Raw genomic sequence first — 26,122 nt, 5'->3', positions numbered from 1 at the left:
GTGTGTGTGTGTGTGGTGCTGTTCCTCCTGGCTTTGTTTGTTGTGTTCAGTGATGCAGGCCGCTTTGTGTTCTCGCTCCCTGTTTGTGTGTGTGTGTGTGTGTGTGTGTGTGTGTGTGTGTGTCCAGCAGTTTGACGGCAGTTACACACTGCCCTCTAGTGTTAGCAGCTGTAAACAAGAAAAGAAAACTCAGATGACTGGTACTCTTCCATCTCTTTCTCTCCCTCTCTCTGTTTCTCTCTCTGTGTGTTAGTGGTCCATCAGGGGCAGCGGTGTGGGTCTTCCTTAAGCTGAAATGAGTGGTGGGGAGGCGAGGGGGTTGTGTTGATGGGTTTGTGGTACTGTGCCAAGCTGTTATCTCCTTAGCCGGGTAGAAAATGATTTTATTAATTGCTTCATTTAACGCTCCCCGTGTCCCCCCTCCTTCCTCCCCTCTCCTTCACATATAACACAAACAACACCACGCAAACACACACTCGCACACAAGCTACTTTTCAAACTCGCTCTGCGCACACCTCTGTGACAGTTGAAATTTTCTCTCCCTCTCTCCCCTCGCTCTGCAGGGACTTGTAGAGAGAACAGTACGGCCATAAAGGCCATATGCTGGCCCATTCAGATGTAATAGCAGGAAGGCCCAGGGAGGCCCAGCCAGAGGAGCTATGCTCCATTATGGCACATTATAGAGAGGAACAAGAGAGGAGCACCGTGTGTGTGTGTGTGTGTGTGTGTGTGTGTGTGTGTGTGTGTGTGTGTGTGTGTGTGTGTGTGTGTGTGAAATGAGATTGTGTATTACCTACAGTGCAGGGACAAAATGCGCTCACAAAGCTACATTACAGGGACTTAATTCCCATTTGGGGACAAAAAGCTCGTCCCCACAAGATCAACTGAAGTATTTTGGGGTTGGGTCTTGGTATTTGGTTTAAGTAGAGTTAAGATTTGGTTAAGGTTATAATAAGAGTTCAAGTTAAGCCACGTTTTCCCCTAAACACTTGGGGTATATTGCTCCCAGAGCCATACATAAAATACGAACATGCACCCAAACCGTTGATCTGATTTGTGTTTCCATGGCAGACAGTACTCTTGAATGTAGCCGGGGTTGTAACCAGATGATAATAGCATGTCGCTGCTCCATCCAGCTCTCATTGTATTTCCTGTTCACAATTCAGAGGAACTTCTGTACCTTGTTGATCCTCCACAAAACAGCTTTGTGTGTCATTTCAGAGCAAAAAAAAAAAACAGCCCATAGTGTTGAGAGTCTGTCACAGTCAATGGGATATTTAAAAATAGTGGGTTTGTGGTTTGTGCATTAAATCCTTGTCAAGCAAGAGTGTTGATCATCTCTTGACCATGTTTTTAGCTCCACCTTTTAGTATCAGATCAGTGTGCTTGGTGAATTAACAGGGGTGTAATGGAAAAACAGGATGGAGCAGCACGGTTCTTTTGTTACCGTCGACAACTTTGTCAATGAAAATGCAAAAATAACCACTGTAATGTGTAAAGAACTGAACTGAGCTGATTTGAACCAGTCTGGTTGGTGGAAAAGAGGCCTCAGGGATGTGGTGGCAATGGTTATGGTTGGGGTAAGGCTCCAGGAAATGAATGTAAGCCAAAGCAGTGTCCTCCTAAGTGACTAAAACTAGGTTTTGTGTGTGTAAAGGAGAAGCAGACTGCTGCAGCTGGATCAGTGCAGCCAGACCCCGCAGGGGTGTCTTGTTAGACATACACACACACACACACACACACACACACACACACTCCCAGACTGGCACATCAACAACAATAACCTCTGAGGTCAGACAGAGCTAGCGCTGCATTAGCCCCAGTGTGAACCTGCTGAGAGACAGAGCGAGCCAGTACAGCTGGTGTTAACCACCCAAAACATACACACACAGAGTGGCAGAACAACCACAATGGCACGGGTACAAACGTCATAACTGTGCCAGCACATCCAGAGTACACTGTATGTACAACTAAATAAACATTTCCAGATTGTTGAATAGATTATTGACCGGCTGCATGTTGTGTAGCTGGTTAATGAGTGGCTCTATTGAAGACTTGACTGCTTCTCAGATGAGCCAGTCTCACGACAGCGAGATGAATAGAATCAATGCAACAAGAAAAGTAAACTGCCATGTCTCAAAAGGATAGGAAGCACCTGTCTTGAGAGCCCTGCTGCCGCCGCTGCTGCTGAGCTCAACACTTGTGTCTTTTTAGAAAGGGTTGTGAGTCCATGAAAAAGGGCTCCTGCTTATGAGCCATATTGTTTTCACGTGTATGTACAAACTCATCTCTCCTGCCAAAATCTGAGCTCTTATACGGTGTACCTGGCAGCACAGCGGCACTGTATCTGTGCCTGTGGGAACGCACTTGTTTCAAGCTGTCAGTCAGGCATGTTTATTTTCCCACTGTAGCAGCGCCCACAGGTTCCTGGTGCTCAGCTCTGTCGGCACTCCACCATGCCAGCCATGCCAGCAGAGCACTCGCACAGGGAGGGCGGCGCAGTGGGCAGGGTGGGAAAGTGAGGGAGCGACGGAGGGGGGGGAGGAGAGATTTAAAGTGAGTGTGTGTGCGTGAGTGTTTGTGTGAGGCTAGAGAGATGCAGGTATCTGTGCAGCTGCTTCCTTTCAGAAAAATGCTGCACGCAGGTGAAGAGGTGCACAAGTCTAGACAGTTTCATGTGCCAATGTGTGTGTGTGTGAGTGTGTGTGCTAGTGCTAAAACAATTAGTTGATAAATCGAAGTTGCTCAACTGAAATTATGCCAACAAATTACTGACATTTTTTTAGCTGAACATCGGTATCAGAAGATAGTCGTCTTGCTGACTGCCATCAGCCTATCGGCAAATAAGAAAACCAATGTTAACGGACGTTGTTTTCTGTTGTCACTTCAGTTATGCGCTGGCAAAAAAGCAGGTCTCAAAACTAACGGCATCTTGTCGTCAATAGAAAATGCATTTGGGTGGATCTTCCCATGGACACCTTCGGGACAAAGCTATTGATTCTCTGATAATGCTAAACTGTGAACAACAAATCTGTGTTGAAATAGGCAGGAGGAGAGCTAGTTAAAGTTAGCTGTTAGTCGTTAGCCGTTAGCAGCTGGTGGCTGGAACTAACAGCTAATGGAGGTTGCATTTGGTTACTTTATGATGCGTTCATGCTCTATTCAATAAAAAATGTAAGCTGTTATTGGATGTGTTCAAATGCAATCTTGTAAAATTAAGCTTTTGATGAAAAACTTGAATAAATGTTTTTTTTTGAGTGAGACATTTGTTGTTTTTTCACAGCAACATAAGTCTATACTAGAGATGAAATTATGATTTATTATATAAATTAAAAAGGCTTTTGAAGCAGTTAATTGTGTAAAGACTAGTTTCATGTGAAGGTTATATGAAAAGTTGTTTCATAATTTGGTATGGTTGAATTTATGCTCAAACAAAGGCAGTGTAATGAAGGGCTGAATGAATCTAAAAAGTAATATTTTATAATAAAGACTTTTTTTTGTTTCTCAAAAAGGGGAATAAATAACAACAAAAACAAAATACACAACAAGAAGAAACATCAGTATTAGCTATCGGCCGTTAGCTGATCGGTGCGATTTTCTAATTTTTGTCCAAGTAGAACATATGCCATCAATTTTAAAGATGCATAGTCACATTAAAATAATACGGGTGGTGGCTATAAGTAATTTATTAAGGCAGAACAATATGTATTTGTTGGTTTGTTGGCTTCTCAAATTTGAGGTATTTTATTTATTTAAATATTTTACTTTAATCATTGTAAAGTTAATATATTTGGTTTTGGGACTGCTCATTAGACTAAATTAGCAATTTAAATTTGTGCAAACATGTTCTGCATTTTACAACTTAACAATTACTCAGATAAATCAAGTCTAGTCAATATATTTCTAGGCACATGTTAAAAAATAAAATGTTAATTCAATACGAGAAAATCAACTCTAGTCTTAATGTGTGTATTGGCAGCAGTGTCTGCATATTTACATAAAAAAGTGAATTCAAAATTATGTAAACATGTCTACCAGCGTGTGTGTGTGCCTATGCTTGTATGTCTGAGGTTATATTGCACATGGGTAATCCCCTAATCCTTTATCTTTCCACTGTGATGTTCAACACCCACCTGTTGGAGTAATACCCCTCAGCAGCCCCCTCCACTACTGTACATGCTCACACACACACTGCAGCCAGCACACACTCAGCACCTGAGAGAAGAAGATCCTGCTTTCACCTGTGAAAAAACCCAGGGTGATCTCATATTCGCACTCATCACCACTCAGTTGCACCACTCACACACACACACACACACACAAACACACACACACACACACACACACACCTGTAATGTTACCTGATAGCAGAGTGCTTGACGGAGGCTCTGGCAGACTAGTAGATAAGCCTGGTCTGGCAGTGGGTGGTCCTCTTTCTCCGTATTGATGTTCAGGTAGTAACAGTTCTCTGTCAGAGCAGCTGCTGCTGGAGTCAGATGAGGTTACTGCATGAAGAGACAACAAGGTGAAAGTTCACTCAGTCCTCCGTTACTGTACTTGACACGGTGTTTGTTGTTGTTGTTGAGAGATTAACTGACGAAACTGTTCATTCCCTCTCAAAATGCAAAATGAAACTGCTCTGTGGATTTAAGAGGCAGAATCATCTCAGTTATTCTCAACCTGGGACTCATTTTTCTATGGTTTGCCATAATGATGTTTGATTGGGTTCAAATATTTGGCACTTCTCTGAAGAGTGAAAGCGAGCACCAAAATTAAGCTTGCTTTGGCCCTTGACTGTGTTTTGGACAGCAGCGCCTCTGTCAAACTGGATCAAGCATTATCGTGGCAAAAATTGGAAAAAATAAGACTGTGTTTGAAAATACCCAGAATTATCCTCTGGCAAAGCAGCATGATTGTAATGGTCCACCCTGTGAATTGATCCGACCTCGTCCGGGCAATTAACAGTTCCTGTGCATGAAAATCAATGTGGCCGTCTCCAAATGTCAGTGACAAATCAGGTTACATGCATTCCTTCTTGATTTAACAGTATGGATGTGATAGCTGTGCTGTTATGATACAAAGTTAAATTAGACATGCTGTATTTACTCTCTGATTGTAGCAGCAATTAAAGCTATACCAAGTGACCCTGACCACTTGGGAGCAAAAACAAACAGCAACAGGGTTTTAACATCAAATAGGGGCGTGTGTTAAGTATCGACGAATTCGGCGAGCGATTTGTGTATGCCGCCATCTTGCGTCAGCGCCATTGCTGCGGTGACATTATGCTGCCATTGTGAACTGACTCTCTACAATGACAGCATCATGTATAGCTGGATTGATGATGTTAGACGGTGGCCTCCGGTAACTGATGAAGGTATCTTAAATGAGTACTGATATTAATATAGAAATTAATCATTTGTTTGAGCGATAAGCAGGAAAGATTAGAGTAATAGGGAGATAACAGACTGTATCATGAAACACTGTGTAATATAACGTTAGCATACGTTACGTGTGCTGATGTTAGCAAGCTAGCAGCGTGACATTTAATCATTATGGACAGGCTATGTGACTAAAAACAACAACAACACGTGTTTGTGTTTTGTTTTAGGTATTCAAGAATATTTTATTGATCGCCTGGCCTCCGATGACCAGAAAAACGGCAATTACAGGTCTCTGATTGAGGGTCAAAATTACCTGAGCTCCGGACGGGTCAGGCAAATTTTACACCACCTTTTAGACGACCGTCACATCATATTGAAGGCGATCAATATTGATCGCCTTCAATATGATGTGATGGTCACGTAGCCTGTCCATAATGATTAAATGTCACGCTGCTAGCTTGCTAACGTCAGCACACGTAACATATGCTAACGTTATATTACACAGTGTTTCATGATACAGTCTGTTATGTCCCTATTACTCTAATCTTTCCTGCTAATCGCTCAAACAAATGATTGATTTCTATATTAATATCGGTACTCATTTAAGATACCTTCATCAGTTACCGGAGGCCACTGTCTAACATTATCAATCCAGCTATTCATGATGCTGTCATATGGTTCACACTGACAGCATAATGAATTGATGACTGACACATGTCACCGCAGCAATGGCGCCGCCACAAGATGGCGGCATACACAAATCGCTTGCCGAATTCGTCTATAAGACAGTTGTTTTGACGGTGAACATTGTGAGCTGTAATGGAGCCAAATTTTGTAACGTTACCTTTGTTAGATGTTGCTGTTGTCCCTGGGTTTATATGAGAAGAGGAAAAGTCTGCTAGCTGCTAAGCTAATTTACACAATGTAAAATGTCATAGGCTTGTGCTAAATACATTAGCATGTTGTAGTTGTGGGGAAAATGTGCCCAGGAAGAGTGTTTATCTGTGAATGCTGCGAGTTATAGTGAAGCAGATTTGTGTTTGAAATGGTTGATATTAAGCCATGTGTTTTGTATCAAGTCAACTTTACAGCACTTCACAGAAACCCTAGCGCCTACTACTGGTTTGGAGGTGTAATTGCAGAGTGACACAGACACACCACGCACAAGTATAATTGCTCACAACAGCGCAGGCCACGTATGTCTGCATAGAGCTGATGCACAAGTATAAATCCGCCTTTAGCTGATAAAGAGCAGCATTGTCATCCCATTGGAGTTGGGTCTCTAGCCACCTTATGTATAAGTCAAATATTAGCTGGCCTTTTAGCTCTAGTTTGACTAAACAACTCCACCATTTACTGAAGAAATAGCTGTTGTGAAAACTGGTGAAGGGGAAATTGCTGTTTGTGCAGTGTGGTTTGTTTGTTTTTGCTTGTTTCTTGTTAATGATTAGGGATTATAGTGTAAAAAAATGATTAAAATGTAAAATAATTAAGGATTGTAATTTAGAGTATAATGTATTCAATTATAAATGTATTTATTCCCTTCTTTGGTATAGTTGATATTCTGGGTTATCAGTTGGTTGATATAGGATAGAGCCTGGGGCTTCAGCCTAATACTTTTTCGGTTATTGACTGTGAGAAAAATCTATGAACAGATATCTTTAAATCTGGGCGAATAAAACCCTGATTCTAGGATATTCATCTACATGGCTTAATTAACCAAAGGAAAGTGAAAGAATGTGATTATTTTGAATTTGTTTGAACTGACCCTTTAAATGTTGTTTCACATTGACTTTTCTTTTAATAACCTCAGTGTTCGCTCTGAAGCCGGACGCAATGCAAGCTTGTTCAACATCTCTTTTCCCCCCTAAGCAGGTTTGAATGCATATCATCGCAGCACTTTATTGACGTCTTTTTGATTTTCCTCCCTCAGGGTCCTCCAGGATCTCAGCCTTCCCCTCACACGCAGCCTCCCCCACACAACCCCAGCAATCCCATGATGGGACCTCACGGACAGGTAAGAAGGAAACATTCACACTCTTCTCTTAGCTGCAGCTGCTGTGTTGTGATTCCCCCTCTTTAAGCCTGCTTTCACTTTCTCACACTCACTCACGTGTTCACCCATTCACTCACTCATTCGTTCACCTGCTCACACAACAACAACAGTGTACAAACAGCACAGAGGTCCCTTGTTGTGCGAGCAGACAGGACAGGCAGCATCCACGATGGTGGGTTGGATGAATAATTTAGCTGTGTTGGCCCAGCTGTAAGGAGTGGAGGTGCATCTGGAGGGCCTTCTCTCTCCCTCAGCCCGGCACTCACCATCCCATAGTCCATCAATAGACCATTAATATTGCAGCACAGCCTGACACAGTGCAGCTCTTCGTGCACAAACCCATCACAACATGGTCAAAGGAGAGGAGGAGAGGAGAGGAGAGGAGGAAGGAGGGAGGAGGGTTAAAAAGAAAACAGTAGTAAGTCAGTCCTCGCCTCAAGGGCTAACTAGGATTATATAATTTGTCCTCCACTTGCCCCAAACACACACACACACACACACACACTGTCACACAAAACATACAGTACATAATTACCATTGAAAGCCAGTCTCCTGTTGTATTTGTGTTGTCTGCGCTTATCTCTGTGCGAAAAATGATGATATGAACATTATTCTGCTGCTCATGCTCCGTGACCAAAACACACAACTCTCACGCAATCGGCATTCAAATCAGCATGTTTCCCCTCGATGCTATAATAGTTGGATTAATTCTTTTCATCTGACACTGAAATATGGCTCGCTGGATGTGGGTATTTGTAGTTGCAGCAGCGTCCTCTCATAGGTAATTCTGAGAACCATCTGTCTGGGGTGCTTTACATTATTCACCACGCCGGCTCTGTGTGTGTGTCTTGGCCAGCCAGCTCTTGTCCCCTCTCTGCTGAAACATCTGTGTGGATGGTGTCTTCACTTTCTGTTATGAATCACACTATCCAGGCTGGATTTTCATCGGTGTTTGGTGATACAGACCCGGTGAGAACAATGTCTGGCACACATGCAGGCAAACGTTAAGATGTAGAACACCTCTTACGCTCGTACGACTTCATCCTCCCATCCAGCGATGTCATGTTCCTCTTCTCTTCTGCTTCACCTCCTTCTGTCTCCCATATTGTCCTTCCAGTCCAAGTTTCTATCCCTCCTCATGTTTTCTCCCTCTCTCTTATCTGTCCTCCTTTACCTTTATCCTAATGGATTTTACCACCTGAGGTCTTACTTTACAAAACTTAACGACAAGCCCCTCCCTCTTGGTAAATGTAACAAAACTACTACAGAGCATTATTCCTCAACACAATAGCTCCCCCTGCTGACATGCAAAGATAACACCTGAATTTGGGCAGGTTGGTTACAAAGAGTTTACTGACCCTTGCTGTGCCTTGTTTCACTACCTACAAGTGTCACTGTTATCAAGGGATACGTGCCATCAGAGGTAGCTTATCCCTAATATGTGGAAACATTTCTGCTTCTGAAGAGCAGATTTGCCCAGATATACTAAGGGGGTTGCCTTTAATTTAGTGGATTTGATTGTAATGATATTATTATCATAATATTAGGGTTATTAGTAATATGTAGAGATCAAAGTTCAATAAGTTCAACAGCAAAAAGAAGAGCGAAGCAAAAAGAAATGACTATAAAGATGAAAAACGATCATAGTTTTTGTCCATCTTAGGCAGTGGACCGAGGTTTAGGCATGCATTTTAATAACCTACAGCATCTGTATGAAGAGAAGGTCACCTCTGAGGCTCAGACATCCCCTCCATGCTGAATTTCAGATGCTTCCATCAGGGCGGAGGTTTTGTGTCCCTAAGTGTAGCACTAAGTGTTACAGGTTGTACTTTGTCCCGCCTGCTATCGCTTATCTTAACCAGCAGTGACCACTTATGTCCATGATTTACCCCTGACAGTGTGTGATACTGGATTCTTTCTATTTTGTTAAACTAATGACCTCTGTCTGTATCCCTAAAGTTTTACCTTACCTTACTTTACCTTACCTATGTGCAGTTTTTAAGGTTGAATTTGACGTCCGCTGAGCTGATAATGACAGCAGCACGCTGTGACACGTACACCACAGTGGTTTGTTTGTAATTCATGCATTGTTTCATCTCTGTTCACGTCCCTAGAAATCTGTTTGAATAATTCTGCTGCATTTATTTTACATTCATTTCGATAAATAGATATTGTCAATATAACTGTCTGACCCTAATTTGATTTAATATTTTTCACTTGAGATCAGGAAATGTTGTGTTATAGTATCTTGATTGCTTCTTCATAATTCACTCTCTTTAGAGAAAATCCTGACTTTATCATTTCTGTTATTCAATTCAGTTCAATTCAATAGAACTTTATTTATCCTGAGGGAAATGCTTGTGCCAGAGAATGCTTCAAATTACAGTAACACTAAGTACAGCAACCACAATTTATCATTCATAACAAGTAACAACCGGAATAACCGGTGGGTTCCCTGGTAAGGGTCACTCACTGGGCGCAGTTTTAGAACAACAGAGTATTATATATTGGTCAAAATATACAAATATACAAGATAAGAGGTTTATTCAAGGAGCAAAAGCAAAACCAGTGCCCACTAGAGTAGCAATAGAAGTAAGATAAGTACAAGAGTTACTAAAGATGAACTAAACTGGTGGGAAAAAAGCAGATTGCGCCTGATAGTCAATGTTGTATTGTATATGATATAACAAAGAGAAGTAGTATTAGACATGATTTGAGAAAAAAATTTTGCACTAAATTGACAAGTGATCATGATACTGCAAAGTAATATTGCACATGATGTTGAGAAAATACAGAGTAAGATATTGAACTTGTAGTTTTAAGATGCGGTCTTCATAAATTAGACGATGAACTTAAGACTAATCAATGAAATGTGCACTCAGTTAGAGCTGCAGCGATTAGGGCATGTATCCACATGGTGTTTTTCTTTGGCAGAAAAGAGGTTGTAGGGTGCTTCATCCCAGCGCTCCGTAGAAAAAGCTCCCCCAGCGTTCTTTTTAACGATGCACTACTCTTGGGTTTTGCTTTTATTACAAGGATATCTTAACATTAGGTAGCTGACGTAACGCTACGTCAACAGAGGGTTGACTACGCAGTTAACAACAAGCTTAAAACGCATTCGGTGATAACAGCACATCACTCACCAGCAGCATCCAGCATCCGGCCGATCTGCTCCCATAAATGGTCTTTTTTTGTCTGTCTGTGTTTCTGGCTGACGAATCATACAGCTCAGGACAGACAGTAGCTAAATGAGCGGCAGTGACAACACCAGCGCCTTTTTGAAAAGTTCAGAGATAACCAACAGGAGGCCGCTCAAAAAAGCTGAAGCGCTCTGAAAAAACATGCAAGGCGCAGCACTTAATGCTCAGAAAAAATATGATGTGGACAAAGGCCATCAGTTGATTAATCAGTTAGTTGACTAACAGAAAATGAATGGCTAATTCTTTTAGTATGTTTTTCTTTGTCATACATAATAAACGGAATAGCTTTGGATTCCTGGACTGTTGGTCGGATGAAACATACCATTTAAAGACGTGACCCTGGGCTTTGGGAAATTACACAGAGCATAATTCTGTTTTCTGGTATTTTATTGACAAAACACTTAATGGAGGAAATAATGGGCAGATCAGTCGATAATGAAAGTAATCATTAGTTGCAGCCCTGAACTCCCTGTTAGAGTGTTGGAACTTTACTTGAGTAAAACAAGGTCATGGACAAACTTATTTGTGATATTTCAAGGCCCATCTATCAGGAATTCTAACACAGTTTCTGCTCATGATCATCCTGAAATACAATAATAATCGTCCTTCTCGTGTCCTTCCTGCAGCCATTCATGTCTCCACGGTACCCAGGTGGCCCAAGGCCCGCCCTCCGTATGCCAAATCAGCCTCCTGGGAGCATCCCCGGGTCACAGCCTCTCCTACCAAACAGCCTGGACCCCACCAGACCTCAAGGTATCGACAAACATGTGGTGTTATTTCACTCTCACACATTGCGGTGTAATCTCATATTGGCTTCTGAACGAGAACACTTTCTCCTCATTTACGGAATTATCATTGATCCAAACTGTGCTGCCGTTCTAACAAGCTGTGCTCTCTGTGTCTCACCGCAGGACATCCAAACATGGGAGGTCCAATGAGAATGAATCCGCCTCGAGGCATGGGAGGCATGGGCCCACAGGTAGTGATATTACTCACACACTCATACAGAATGAAGCACAAAAGGACTGTGTTTATAAAGTCATGAATGTGGATGGTATCCTTCAGCGCTACCAGCCCACTGCACTCCCACTCTGCAGCTGCCACACAGCCAGATTTGGTGCTTGGATTCGCAGTTTATGAACAAACCCACAAATGTTTGGTCGCCCTTCATTAAGGGCCACTATAAAAACGGCCATAATGTCAAACCAGCAGCCTATAAACTGCACGCAGATAAAACTTCTTCTCCGCTGAAGAGAAATTTAGGCTCTGCCAGCCTCTTAACTTTGCCTTTAAATGTCAGGAGCGCTCTGATGATTAGCTTGGCTCGAACCAGAGCTCACCCACTGCCAGCTCCAGTTCTACATGTTAAATCCTACTTGTCGACTCCCACCTAGAGAGACAAACAGAGGCGGAATACTCAGACTGCCCTGAGCAAGCCACCACCAACACATTTTGACCAAAAATGGTGCCAGTTTTGGCGCTGTTGGTTTTCCTTTTATTGCTTTAATTTCGGTCAATGTGACTCAGTGTAATACATAAGATGCTTAAACAACAGTGTCCTTTTGAATTACCGTTACCAGACAGCTGCTTCATTCTGCACCCAACCACCTCCTGCTCCAACATCACCTCACACAAAGACACACACACACACACACACACACACACAGACACACACTCTCCCCGTGGCCCTCGGCCCCTCTCTGTGCCACCCTGGCTCGGTGACTTTGGCAGTGAGCGTACCAGCAGCTGGTGTGGCATCTGCTCGACAAGTGTAATCGTCTGCTGAACAAAACTCTTCCTCTGAGTGGAGCTGCTCTCTGGCCTGCCCCCCTACTCTCTCTGTCTATGTCTGTCTCACACACACACACACACTCAAACACACACGCATATACACAAGTACGCACGTGTAGTGCCAGCCAAACCCGCCTGCTGGGCAGCCATGAAAACATACACGCAAACACACAGAGGGGAGCGTGGACACATAGAGGCGCATACACGGAGACACACAACATACAGACGTACACAAACACACTCACACACAGCTGTCCGCTTTCACACACAGCCCATACATCACATAATTAAACACTAGTTAGGGGGAGACATGATGGTCGCTGACCTTCATTAAGATTCAAACCTTTAGACGGAGCAGGTGTGAGACGCAGCGCTGACTGTGTGCTCCTCTCTTTGTGCAGAACTACGGCGGCGGGATGAGGCCTCCTCCAAACTCGATGGGGCCAGGGATGCCGGGCATGAACATGTTAGTATATTAAATTTTTGAATGTTTGTCTTCTATATCTTATCTTCTATAGTTAAAGAGTAACTTCAGTAGTTTTTAACTCGGATGCTATTATGCAGTGTTTCTGTGAGCATGTGACTAATGGAGACAACAAACTGGTCCAGTACTGAACAGGAGGGCGATACAGTATACAATGCAACCACTTGGGGCATGTTTGCACCCTCAATGTACATCCACCAGGCTCAGATTGTTATTATAAGTGTCTGACAGCATTATAAGATCCTTTTTGTTTAACTAGAAACAGCCCTGGAATCACTATCTCCAAAACCACCAGACTCCATTTAGATAAACAGTAATTTTAGCCTGTAATGAGTCAGCATATTTAAACATCTGACTCTGTGAATTTAGCATTTATTTCAACCAAAGCAGAGTTGGTGATTGTTGGAACAGTGGAAAGATGAACCAAGATGTCTTTTGTGAGTTTTATTTTGTTTCTGTTGACTTTGAATGACGTGTGTTTACAATGATAAAATTACTCCAGGTTGAAAAACACCAGTTACCTTTTAAAGAGGAACACCACCTAAACTAAGAATTCCAATGTGTTATTTCAATGGGAGAAGTTCAGTCAGTATCTGTGAACATGAGCCTCTCTCTCTCAAAGCCAGAAACCAGAGAAGTAAGTCTCAAACTTGTGATGTCATAGGGTATAAAGTCTGGAGCTACTCAACAGACTATGAATGGGAGCCTGATTTTGTTAGCCCACAGATTGTATAGCCCCGTTTCCACCAAACACTTTTGGTATGGTACCTTTGGAACCTTTGGGCACTGCCGAGGTGCCCTTGAGCAAGGCACCGAACCCCTCCACTGCTCGGAGCGCCTGTCATGGGCAGTCCCACTCTGACATCTCTCCACTTAGTGCATGTATAGGTCCTGTTTGTGCATGTGTGTGTGTTCGGACCTGAGTGTAATTGACAACAGAATGAAACAGAATTTCCCCTCAGTGATTAATAAAGTATATAAAAAAAGTAATAAGAAAATTAAAAACAGTAACCCTTCAGACATGGTACCTAGACCCTAGTGTTTTCACCACAAACAGTACACTTAAATATGGGTGGGATTGTTGTCACTTACTGCTCCGTCCAGCTCTCACTGTATTTCCTCATCATCAGTCTGCACCTCGTTTATCGTCCGATAAGAGGCTGCACGTCGACATTTTCAGAACAAAATAAAACAGGCTGCAGTGAGAGTCTCTCTCTGCCGTAGCCCACAGGAACGACGCTCCACGACGCTTTCTTTTCTCCGAGTGGGGATTAGAATGTATGCCGTTTACATAACCCCGCCGAAATTAATACATATAAAAGTGTATGTCATTTAAAAACTAAAGTAATGGTCAAAGTTGTCACAGTGAAACTTAAGGTGTGCTGATTGATTCACGTCGGCACACCAGCAGTCGGCCCAGTGAATGAAATTATTTTTTTCTCAGACTCCAGCTGCTGTGAGAGGCAGCAAAACATCCTTTCATTTTATAGTAACAGTTTACTAATGAAACTCTCCACGGTATGAATATTGGTTACATGAGCCTCAAAACCAGCCACAACTCAGCCCTGAGCAGAGTGACCGTCCTCTATTGACCAATCAACAGACTGCAGAGTTCACAGCTCCACCTTTTAGTGCCAGATCTGTGTGCTAGGTACCCCAACAGAGGGGGGACCAAAAACTGAACCGAACCGAACTGAACTGCTCAGTGGAAATGGGACTTTAGCTTTCTTTTTTTTATACTCAAATGAACTTTATTCTTCTGTAGTTTTCAGCCCTGAAACAGAAAATGTACCCATATACTCAGAACATTCCCCTGGGTGCTCTCAGTGTCATCTATAACATCTTTCCCAATTCATTATCTTTGGAGCAGCTCCAGACTTTATTCCTGATGACATCACAAATCTGAGCTTTAGCCCTCTAGAGAGTTTACAAATATTTTTTGATTATCTTAGACCAAAGGAATTACATGTATGAATTTTGAAAATGGGCAGGCATAGTTCCCCTTTAAAGTGACATGTTCAATTCAGCCATGTTGCCAAGAGTTCTAGATTATAGTGCATATCAGCTAATAGACTGTATTGATGCACAAGAAATTACTAATTAGAAATCATTACATCTGACATGTGTTGTGACAAACATCTCCAGCGAGGCGTGCAACTTTGTTCCTTGCCAGAAATCTATTTTCCTCTATTAAATGTCTTCTCCTTCCTCTCTGTTTGCTTCTCCAGGGGTCCTGGTGGAAGAGGTCCATGGCCGAACCCCAACACCAACTCGGTGAGTCACACTCTCTTACATCTTCATCTCCTACATGACTGAGTGTGTTTACAATAGCTGTGTCTCATGTTTTGTTTCACCTCGGGTCTCTTCTCTCCACAGATAGCTTATTCATCTTCATCTCCAGGCAACTATGTGGTAAGTGTCCCGTCATGGACTCGTGTTCGACCACAGGCCATAAATTACCTGTCGTGCGGTGATATCTAACAGGCACGCTGCCATCCAGATGCACTCAGCGCTCATTTCTCTTTCTCTCTCGTTTCTTCGCCCCTCAGGGCCCTCCAGGGGGAGGCGGCCCACCAGGAACTCCCATCATGCCTAGCCCCGGAGGTGAGTTATACACTTCAGTTTCCCTTCTGATTTCTACTTTTATCCGGCGTTCACTGAACAAGGGCTCAGTCTAAGAAACATCAAACCTGTTCTCTGTCAGGTACACGTCTCTCTTAGGGAGAGACAGGCAGTGATGGCACTCTAAATACTTAAGGAATTGAGTCTTTAGAAGTTATTTTATACGTGTTAAACATGTGAAAATATGGCACTCAAATGTGGATATATGTGACGTGTGCAAAGATTCTAGTCGTTAATCACATTTGTTGCCAGTTTAGGCACGTTGTGGAAAATATTCGTGTGTAAGCTGTGTTTTCTCATTGTGAAGACAGTTGTATAAAATGGAAACAGAGGCATGTCAGTCTGCAATCAAAGGAATGATCCATCTCAGCTTTGACCCATCAATCTAGCGTCTCTGCGGAGGATTAGCTGAGAACAAAACACTGTGGGCTGATATCCTGTGGATGTTCTGTTTCTGTTGGCCTGTGGAGAGCTTCTTTTTGTGTCCACTATTTATTATTTATATACGTACCTCTATTGTGATACGTTGCCGGGGCAACCTTTTGCACAAAATGCTCCTGCTCACACGTACACCGGGAGGGGAAACATATTTCCACTGCAGTCGCCAAGTCCGAGCGCACACACACTTACACACAAACCTCCCACAAAAATGCACACCTCCCACTCAGTATTGCCCCCCTCCTCCAGTCACGACAACGCAAGCTAGATTCAGGGACACTAACAGGCAAGATCTCGCCACCACTTTGCACATACTGTATCCATCTCCTCCCCTGTCTTTCAATCTGTTATTCATATTTTATTTTTTTTCCTGCTTTTCTCAGTCATCCACTCACAACTTTCTGCCTGCAATGTCAGATCAAGGTCACTTCATCCTTCTGAATCTTTTCAGGACACACAGACACACACACAAGGAGCGACACAGCATGTACTGGTTGTTGCTAAGTTGCCACGGCGTCCATATAATAACTAATCTCCTGATTGTAGCAATAAGACAATGTGTTTCTTTATTCGTACATCGCAGGCAGCGGTATTTAGACTGATTGACGGACAGATTCACTGACATTATGTACTGGCACTTAAAGTAACACACTGGTAGTCTTTGTCCTGTACAGCAGAAATAAGCACATGTCTGGGCGGTAGCTGGGTGTGTTGTACAAATGGCAGAATTAAACTGAAACAGTGTCAAGTACAGTGAGAGACAGTGCCACTCATGTCATTTCTGTGCAGCAAAGCTCATTATTTTCCATTCATTACCCCATCCCAGCCCCCGAACCCACCTTATTTTTGACAATTTTTAGAACAATTGGATGTGAAAACAGACAACAGTGCAGGTGGCTCATATGCAAGTATTTCTACGAGTCTAGGAGGCACAAACTGCTTTACAGTATTCTGATCTGAAACTGCTCTTTGTTCACAGATTCGACAAACTCGAGTGAAAACATCTACACGATGATGAACCCCATCGGCCCGGGTGGAAACAGACCTAATGTAAGAAATGCTCAGTTTTGAGTCACAGTTAATTAAAACAGAAAGAAAAAATAAGATAAATGACCTTTGTACATGTTTTTCCTTTTTAGTTCCCAATGGGACCGGGTCCTGACGGGCCCATGGGTGGAATGGGTGCCATGGAGCAGCATCATATGAACGGATCACTAGGTGAGTATTCAAAGGTGGTGCACAGTGTGTACTCGCTTCAGAGTATGTTCAGTGAAACCTGTTACTCTCCATGAACAAAGGCCTTTAGAAGTGAGACTCTGCCCTCCTATGGCTGCTAGAGGAAGTGCTCTCCCTCGTCCTCTTATTGATCAAAGCTAAAACAGATTAGTGGGGCAGTGAGTAGGCCAATTGATCCTGCAGATGGGTGAGACGTGATCAGTGGAGCCAGTGAGTTGGTGCTCATCTGTATCTGAAACAAATAGCTTAATTAAAGGCCATTACCTGTGAGAGGGCAGGTTGTTCCTATTTGCACTGGATATCCTGAACTCGTGTTGAATTAGTAGCAGGAACGCCGAGGATCAGTTGACGGTTACCTCACGGTGATTCTCCTTTTTCCATTTCTGATCACAGGCTCTGGTGACATGGATGGGTTGCCAAAGGTAAGGCTGACTGCCACTCTGTCTGTCTATCTGTCTGTCTGTTTGTGTGTCTGTAATCTCACTGCTTCTGTTTTTAACCTACGTTGTAGAATTCTCCCAACAACATGGCAGGCATGAACAATCCTCCCGGCACTCCGCGAGACGACGGCGAGATGGCAGGCAACTTTTTAAACCCATTCCAAAGTGAAAGTGTGAGTACCAAAGGAGACGACATAACCTCTTAAAGGGACAGTTCACCCCAAAATCAAAAACACATATTTCCCCCTCACCTGTAGTGCTGTTTATCAGTCTAGAGTGTTTTGCTGTGAGTTGCCGAGTGATTTGAGATATCAGCTGTGCAGATGTCTGCCTTCTCTTGAATGTAATGGAACTAGATGGCACTCAGCTTGTGGTGCTCAGAGCGTCAAGAAATAAATTTTAAAACTTTCTAGAAATCATGACCCACTTACTCAAGATAATCCACAGACCTTGATGTGAGCAGTTTCATGCAGGTGCTACTTTCTTTCTACCAACTGCACCTGCCAACTGTATCACCACTCAGAAGGAAGCATGCAGTTAGTGGTAGCTCAGTCAGCTAAAGTTACAGCTCAGCCAAAGAGGACACCCTTAATGTTAACATCTCACTGTAACTGGATCCGGATCTCCAAATGTATCGCAAATTTTAAGCGAATTTTGTGCAAATGTGCAAAAGAAAATTCGAATTTATGCACGTTTCCATTCACTATTGTTTTGCGAGTATTGGGAGTCAACAGGTTGAGCAGTAGGTGGTGCTTCTTGTGAAAAATAAAAATGCAAAAGAACACCCGTAGAAGAAGAGGGCACCGTGAGATGACGTCATTGAGAGCGTCTCATGTCCGCAACAACTACCGGCACATCCATGACTACGACGAGATGGAGAGATTCCTGGAGAAATTTCTGGCATTTCCATTCAAGTTTTTTTTTTTTTTTTTTCCCGCAATTTTTGAAAATGCGACTAAAAATAGGTGGATGGAAACCCAACTACTGTCATGAGCACGACCCCCTCATCCATGAGTAGATGCACACTTCCTTCTGCACAGTTATATGGTTGATGGGTGTAGATCAGTAGAAAAGAAAATAGTTCCTATGTGACACTGCTCACAACAAGGTCTGTGGATTATCTTGAGTAAACATGTCATGATTTCTGGAAAGAGACATTGCTGTTGAGTTTTTCAAATGTATTTTTTGGCGTTTTGAGCACCACAAGTCGAATGCCATCTAGTTGCATTATATTCAAGAGAAGGCAGACTTCACTACAGACCATATCTCCAACACTCTGCAACCCACACATAGATTAATAAACAGCTCTACAGGTAAGAGGAAAAAAATATTTTTGATTTTGAGGTGAACTGTCCCTCTAAGCTGGGAACAAACAAAGAAGATTATATAAAATCCTATTAAATCGTCATAAGACCTAGTATCACATATTTGAATCACTTACTTCAGATTACAGTCACATCTGCACAGATCTGAACTGGTATCAAACGGCAGGATCACATTTTGATTTGGCCAGTCATAAAAAAATAATAAGTATGATACAATCGTGATTGCTCCGTCTGGTCTGGTACTTAATTACGGAGCAAGAAATTGAAATGCCGTGTGCTGTTTGTCCAACGTGACCTGGGGCTGGTTTCACAAAATAGACTCTGTGTAGAGCTTAGATCACTGGTTCTCAAACCATCGTCACATTCATGTACGTAGCGCACATACGTCGATGATTAGTTACGATCTTAACTATGATGGCAAGATAGTTGGCGGAGGTAAAATAAATGGTTAAAGAACTGCAATCATGGCTCCAAACGGGAACTATTAGGAAGAGAAATGAGGATCAGGACGAGAATGTTTCGAGCAGACCAGCTGAAAGTGAAGTGGATGACAGTCAACCAAGCAAAGTGCTACTGGCTCCTGATGCAGCACCCAATGAGGGGCTGGCCCTTGCACTCTTGGTACAACATGGCTGTGGCTGACTGCATTCAACAATAAATTATTTTCTGATTAGGAATAAACCTGCCGTAGCTGAACAGGGAAAGCCTCGAAGAGCTTAATATTTGGTATTTGGTGGTACACAGTGTTAAAAGTTTTAGAACCACTGGTCTAAAATATGTTTGTGAAACCGGCCCCTTCTCTACTGTGACCTTGAAACCAGTCCACATGGCTGAAGCAGACAATCAATCCTCTATGTTGTACTCAGTTTTCCCAGCTTCACCAAAACACAGCATGCAGCATGGAAACGACCCACCTCATATGCTTTCTCTGATGCATGGAGAGATTGTCATAGAGTGATTTAATGTGAGACTGACAACTACATTTTGCTGCAGTATCTTCACTGCGTTCTGAAATTCCCTAACATTTTCTCCTTGGGCTGGACTCTGCTTTGCTTGCCGCTGGTTAACTGACATAGAAAGTGAAATAGAGAGGGTTAATGGTCATGTGTAACGTCTGCAAGAGGCTGGTGTCCTGGACATGGCGTTTAGTTTAGTTAGCTGTATTGCTTTCATCTTGAGATGGGTAGAACAATAAGTTTAATATAGTTTTTGGCTTATCTTTTCTCCCCTCCCTCTGTTTTTTCTCTCTTTACAGTATTCACCCAACATGACGATGAGTGTGTGATTTTTTTTATTTTATCTTTTATTTTATTTTATTTCCTTTTTCATCTCCCCTTACCCCGATCTCCTTTTCCCATCCACCCTGGTGCGTCTTGCATTACCCTCCTCCCCCCCTACCTTCCTTCCTTCCTACCTCCTCCTCGTGGACGGTGTGCTGTGCCACACAGCCCCTGGGGATGCACCTGGAAAGCAGGACTCCCCTAAAGGCCCCCCATCCCAACGCCTGTAAAATGGGTTTAAGAACATGAAAAGGCCTGCAAGCAACAGGAAGGGTCTCCGCTTCTCCTCGCCTGCCGGGGCCTCGACACGGACCTTAGGACAGCAAGAGCCCGAAACTGCTCCAAGCCTGTCTCTCCCAAACCCAAAACCTGCCCTCGTGGGCGGCATCCAAGCCCAAACAAGATGCCCCGCTGCATCCACCACCACTCCATTATATCACGCTGATCATAACTTATGAGGGCACGCAGTTGTTGACTGACAGGAGCCGAAAACCCTCATTCAAAAACTCCTGTGTCAGGAATGATTCAAAAAACAAAAAAGAAAAAAAAAAAAAGATGGACTGATAATGTTATTTTAGGGCAAAGAATGGTTTTCATTAAATGTTTGTATTTTTTTGTTGTTGATGGTAATATTATTGTTATAATTTTCATAATTGATATTATTCTACTAATGTAGTTTTGATTTCCTGTAAAGGGCACATTTTATCTCAGCAGCAGCATCAACAATGACAGAATAAGCACACACTCGAGAAAAAAAAAATGCACAATGATTTTCTGTTTACATGATTTTAGGTTATTTGATGTTTTGTCTTGTTTTTTTTTTGTCACGGTCACTTCACATACCTCTCCTTTAAAACTTCTTCTGAAATTGTAGCTTGAGTCTTTGCCATCTAAATGTTTGTAGCACCATTTGCATACACGTTCAAAGTCAGAGTGGATGTAACCGACTGTCCTCACCAGATGAAGTAGTTTGTGCCGAGGTGGCTGAAACTACCCTTACAGTTAAAACAGAGGCTTTCTCAGAGCTGTTATCTGGTACAAAGTGTCTGCTGGTGCACCTGAATCGTGTCTCTAGCTATCTTGTCTTAATAAGCACCCCTTCTCACAGGTTTCTATGTTTTTACTGCACGAGAACGGCTCTGATGAAATCCTGCCATGATTGTCGGGACAGGTGCCAGTTCTCATTCAGTAACGGACAGAGCGAGAGAGTGTCTCCTCTGCGGAATTTGGTCTTGTCTGTAAATAAGACATATTTAGCTTGCATTGTGGTTGTTTTTATTATTTGTTATTTACAAGTTGTCTGTGAATCCTAAAATGTGGTTCCTTCCCCTCCATTGCTTCGTTTGATTTCAACCTCACTGTGGACTCCAAGTGGCACTGTTTTCCTCCCAGGATTCATTCTGGTCTCTCGCCAGTGTCTCCTCTTTTTGGACTGGGAGATGTCGTGGGACCTCAGACACACTCGTGAAGCCTGATTTCTTGCTTGAAGTTTGGGGTGAACTCACAGATCCTGTATGATCCAGTTTCTTAACCCAGACAGGACGGGCTAAATAACTGTCTCCTCGGAGCTCCCTTCGAAAAGTTCCCTCAGCGAGTCCCGTCACACGTGCGGGATAATGGATTGGGGAAGCTGATGATGGGAGCAGAGTGATGCACCTTGGGGTTAACAGACCATGCAGCCACGTCGGTCTAAAGAAGAGGAACAATAATGGGATACTTTTGTAATGGATATATTTCCATTTTTTTGTGGATTGTTTTCAGCAGATTGTTTTTATTTTAAATGTATTCAACTGAGAAAATGAACGCCCATAGAATCTGCACACAAAGAAAAGCATAATTACATATTAGGCTATTTAATTTCTCTATGTTATGTACTCTTGGCCTGATCAACTCTCTCACTGTTTCAAAGAGATAAATTATCTCTCATGGCATCACACTGCAGCACTTAACGTCATGGCTGTGCTCAAACCAACAGTAACTAAACAACCATTGTAGCCTCCACGGGTGATGGTGACGTACTTATCAATTTTCTGATATCAATGTGAACAGATTGTACCCAGAGTTCAACGGGGACATCTCCAGGATTTGGCTATCGGCGGCCTGGGAAACACTTTCTCCAGTGTTCCTTCGACGTAGTGACACACACCTCCCTTCTTTCCTCCAACCCCGTCCCCTCACCCCCACCAAAACCTCCCCCCTCTCCCTTCTCTTTAATTTCCTTTTTTGTAAATACTGTATAATGCATTTTGATATCATTGACATGTTTTGATATGTCAGTCACTACCAATGAATACAGCTGAAAGTAAATTATAAATAAAACTGTCCATGTTTTTCATAGAGAACGGATGCGCTGACGATTTGGCTCGTGTGGCTAAATTTCCATAAAAGTGTATAGAATACAGTAACACAATAAATGCAGACTGTATGCTTGTATGGTGGGGGAGGATAGGACAGAGAGAGGACAGGACAGAGAGAAGCAAACAAGCTGTAGCGTCCTCACTCTGCCCTTGTCTCCTTATGTTTCAGTTAAATGTTACTATTGGATTTGAATCGTTGTTCCAAAGGGCATCTTCTCACACAGGAAACATGTGACCTCTTATTGCAGTTTTTAATATGAAGGATTTTTATCAATTTAAGAAAACTTTTAAAAAGGTAAAAATACTTAAGAGAAACCTCATTTTAAATTAAGAATAGATCAAAAAGTAACTGTGTCCTTTGCTATTCGCTTCTGTTATAGCGTTGTATAGATCGAAGCTCTCTCACTGATCCTCTCTCAGTCCTCTGTGTATATCGATCGTTGGCCATCTCTGTACTTCTATTGTGATGTATAATACTGTACCATTAGGAAGATTTGCTGGTCGGGTCGGGTGGGGTGGTTATGTCGAGTCGGGGAGGGGTGGGGGATTCAAGGGAAGGGGATATAAATGATTCTCCTGTACCATTCATGGTCCTTTCTGATGACACGGCAGTATTCAATATGAAGCAGTCTGTCTCTTGGGTTTGCTTTGTATTTTCATGGTAGGATAGTTCAGAATCTTGTCTTAGGGACTTAGGTGTCTTGTGTAGGTAATAAAGATGTTCTTTGTATGTTTCTTTATATTGTAAAGTTTCTTTAGACTGAAAGAAAAACAGATAATTTGCTTATCAAAAAAGAAACAATGCATCAATAATAAATGTCATTTGATTTTTCCTTGGTGTTTGAATCTCTTCCTCTGAGCTCTCATTATAGCTTTCAGCCATCATCTAATGCAGCACATAAAGAGATGTTATATATATATACAGTGTAGGATCTATACCTAATCTAACCCTCTATGACCCAATCCTCGAGCGGAGCCTGGGAGGAAATTTTTAGAAACTTAACAGCTAAACTCACCATTTCAGAGCATTTTTAAATAAAAATCTGCGATCAGGGGTTCTTGCAGTTTTGATAAATGAGTGCCATTTTAGGGAGCCAGCATATGATTGATTTAAAAGAAGTAATTTTTAATGACTTTTTATGCCATAGTATACTATGACTTTTATGATTTTTTTTTGGGCTTTTTTATGACAAACAATTTACAAAAACTACAACAAGTGGCAGTGAAATCACCCACACTCATATTACCTTCTAGTTTTTCACTTTTTAATATATTTGAAAGTAATAAAATAGAGACAGAGCAGTGTTTGACATTGATTGTATCTACCCACAGCAGTCACTGGGGCACAGCAATACTACTCAGACAAACCACACACAGAACTGCAGCACACTGTTATACTAGAACCAGTAGTAATAATAATGATCATTTGTTAAGTTTATTTATGATTATGATTACATTTGTTAAGGATTATTTTAGACAGAGGTGCGTGGATGTCTGTCCTAGCATAGCAATTATTTTTTTCTGTACATTTTTTATCAATATATTGAGGGGGGCATTTTAAATATTGGGGGGTATTAATTAAAATTACTGCCTAGCACCTCAGCATTTTTTTCTGTAAATTATGTTAATCTTTGAAAAATACCCTGATCAAAAAGTTAAACAACTTAGTAGACTATATTATTGTCTATAAACTATTATAATTACTTTTCAACTCAATTCTGCCCTCTGGTTTATGTCAGTGAAGATTCTCAGTCATCCAGGTCATGGTAATTTTAAGTGCTACATCGAAGGCAATTGGACTTCCTTGAGTTTCTTGAAGACGTTTTACTTCTCATCCAAGAGTTCTGAACTGAAGAAGCCCCTATGTACGTCTTCAAAAATCTCAAGTCCAGTTGCCTATGATATAGCACTTAAGACCCTCCGATTTAATAAACCTGCATGATACCTTGGACCACAGGTTCTAGCAAAGATGTATGGAAGGAAAGGGTTAACTTAAAAGGACTTCCTGCATCTTAATGGTTGGGAAGAAATGGAGTTCCCTGGTTTAATGTGTAACTTTTCACCACTTTATATTATGCATTGGTATTTTGGCCTTAGGTGTGCACACACCTTTCAAATAAGATGTGTTATTGACATAGAATTTAGGCCATCTAAAACTAAGTTCACCAGTTTGGGTTTGGGCTAAACCAACACTCCATAATTCAGCCACCAATTTTGAATTTGCAAACAGCTTATCACAGCTCCAAATACCGTAAAACTTTCATTAAACGCCCAGTCCCTTTTACTAGCCCAGTGTGGCTAAAGATTTTGACAAATAAACACCTGTCTCAATCAAACGCCTGGTCTGGTTGCTAAGCAAGATCATTTTTACAGAAGTTATTTGTACGTATAAACCAGGTTGTTTGCTACCCACTTGAGATTACATTAGTTAGCTGCTTAGATCTCACATACAAACATAAAAGTTTCAACTTTTGTCAATATGGACATGCTACACATTGTTAGCTCGGTCAGATTCTCCGCATTTCAATTATTCAGTTCATTTTACTGAAATTACAGTGTGAGCACCAAAGATGACAGTAATTCATTTAGATTTACCAGCCTGGTAAACAAGAGATGAAAAAGCGGTGACTCCCCACCTCTGAAGTCGTTATTTAGTCAGAATGTGTGTCTATTCCTCCATTACCTGGTAAGTTGTTCATATTCCTTCATATTCCATCAAAGGAATCAAAAGGTTTTTCATGAATATCAATCCAAGTTACAAGTATTGTTTTAACAGGATAAAGTGGTGTTGTGTCTGTATGCCAGGGGTTGTAATACTCGGGCGTCGTAAAACAAATGTCATAACTTTCTCTCTCTCTGATGCAGTTTCTCAGAGCTCAAAATTGATGTTATTTGAAGCTTAAATTGTTTTAGAAAAGTAATGAATAAACAGTTTCACTGTATTCCCATCTTTGCCAAGCAGCTGTTTTGTGTGAAAGGAATTGTCCCATATAGACCCCTGTCTCAAATATAGAGTGAGACTGCTGAGTTCAGTGATTTGAACAATTAATAGCCCAGGCTATTACTTGAAGTTCTACAGTAAGCAAGAAACCAGAGAATATTATCTATAAAGTCCTGCTGTGTACATCCAGGAGCTACATCACTGGCAATGATGCCATGTTTGTGAGATGACAGAGTGTTCTTCATTTGGCAATGGTTCTACTTGGCCTATATGTGCTCTGAAATTACTTGGAAAAATATACAGTTTGTAGGCTACTGTTAAGTAGCTGTATTATAAACTGTATTATAGTCACAAATTAATGTTGTTACAATTAGGCTTTTGGTAGTATATGCTTTAGATAAATATAAATAACGAGGTGGAAACATTTTACATCATTAAATTAAGCCTGCAGTCCTGTGGATGCCTGTGAGGTCAAACATTAATATGCATGTAAAGCTCCAATAGAAGAACAGCAGCTCAAGGTTAACAGGAAGCAGCCTGTTGGGATGAGCCACAGACCGCTGCGAAGTCA

General features: G+C 41.9%; 1 protein-coding gene across 2 annotated transcripts in view; it reads left to right on the top strand.

Moving 5' to 3' along the window:
- ssbp4 (single stranded DNA binding protein 4) overlaps positions 1 to 23,437 on the top strand; it is a 121,356-nt gene extending 97,919 nt beyond the window's left edge. The window contains exons 6-17 of one of the 2 annotated variants that reach the window (XM_050054531.1): positions 7,315 to 7,398; positions 11,264 to 11,390; positions 11,549 to 11,616; positions 12,830 to 12,894; positions 15,141 to 15,186; positions 15,289 to 15,324; positions 15,462 to 15,516; positions 16,952 to 17,022; positions 17,112 to 17,190; positions 17,602 to 17,630; positions 17,720 to 17,821; positions 20,422 to 23,437. In XM_050054531.1, the coding sequence (XP_049910488.1) occupies positions 7,315 to 7,398; positions 11,264 to 11,390; positions 11,549 to 11,616; positions 12,830 to 12,894; positions 15,141 to 15,186; positions 15,289 to 15,324; positions 15,462 to 15,516; positions 16,952 to 17,022; positions 17,112 to 17,190; positions 17,602 to 17,630; positions 17,720 to 17,821; positions 20,422 to 20,502 (843 nt within the window). In that variant the 3' untranslated portion in view covers positions 20,503 to 23,437. Of the gene's footprint in view, positions 1 to 7,314; positions 7,399 to 11,263; positions 11,391 to 11,548; positions 11,617 to 12,829; positions 12,895 to 15,140; positions 15,187 to 15,288; positions 15,325 to 15,461; positions 15,517 to 16,951; positions 17,023 to 17,111; positions 17,191 to 17,601; positions 17,631 to 17,719; positions 17,822 to 20,228 lie in introns of both variants that reach the window. The other variant, XM_050054532.1, reaches the window with a different exon arrangement.
- Positions 23,438 to 26,122: the final 2,685 nt, after the last annotated feature.

Source organism: Epinephelus moara, chromosome 10 (genome assembly GCF_006386435.1).
Source record: "Epinephelus moara isolate mb chromosome 10, YSFRI_EMoa_1.0, whole genome shotgun sequence".
Taxonomy (NCBI): Eukaryota; Metazoa; Chordata; class Actinopteri; order Perciformes; family Serranidae; genus Epinephelus; species Epinephelus moara.
This window is presented reverse-complemented; position numbering and strand designations above follow the sequence as displayed.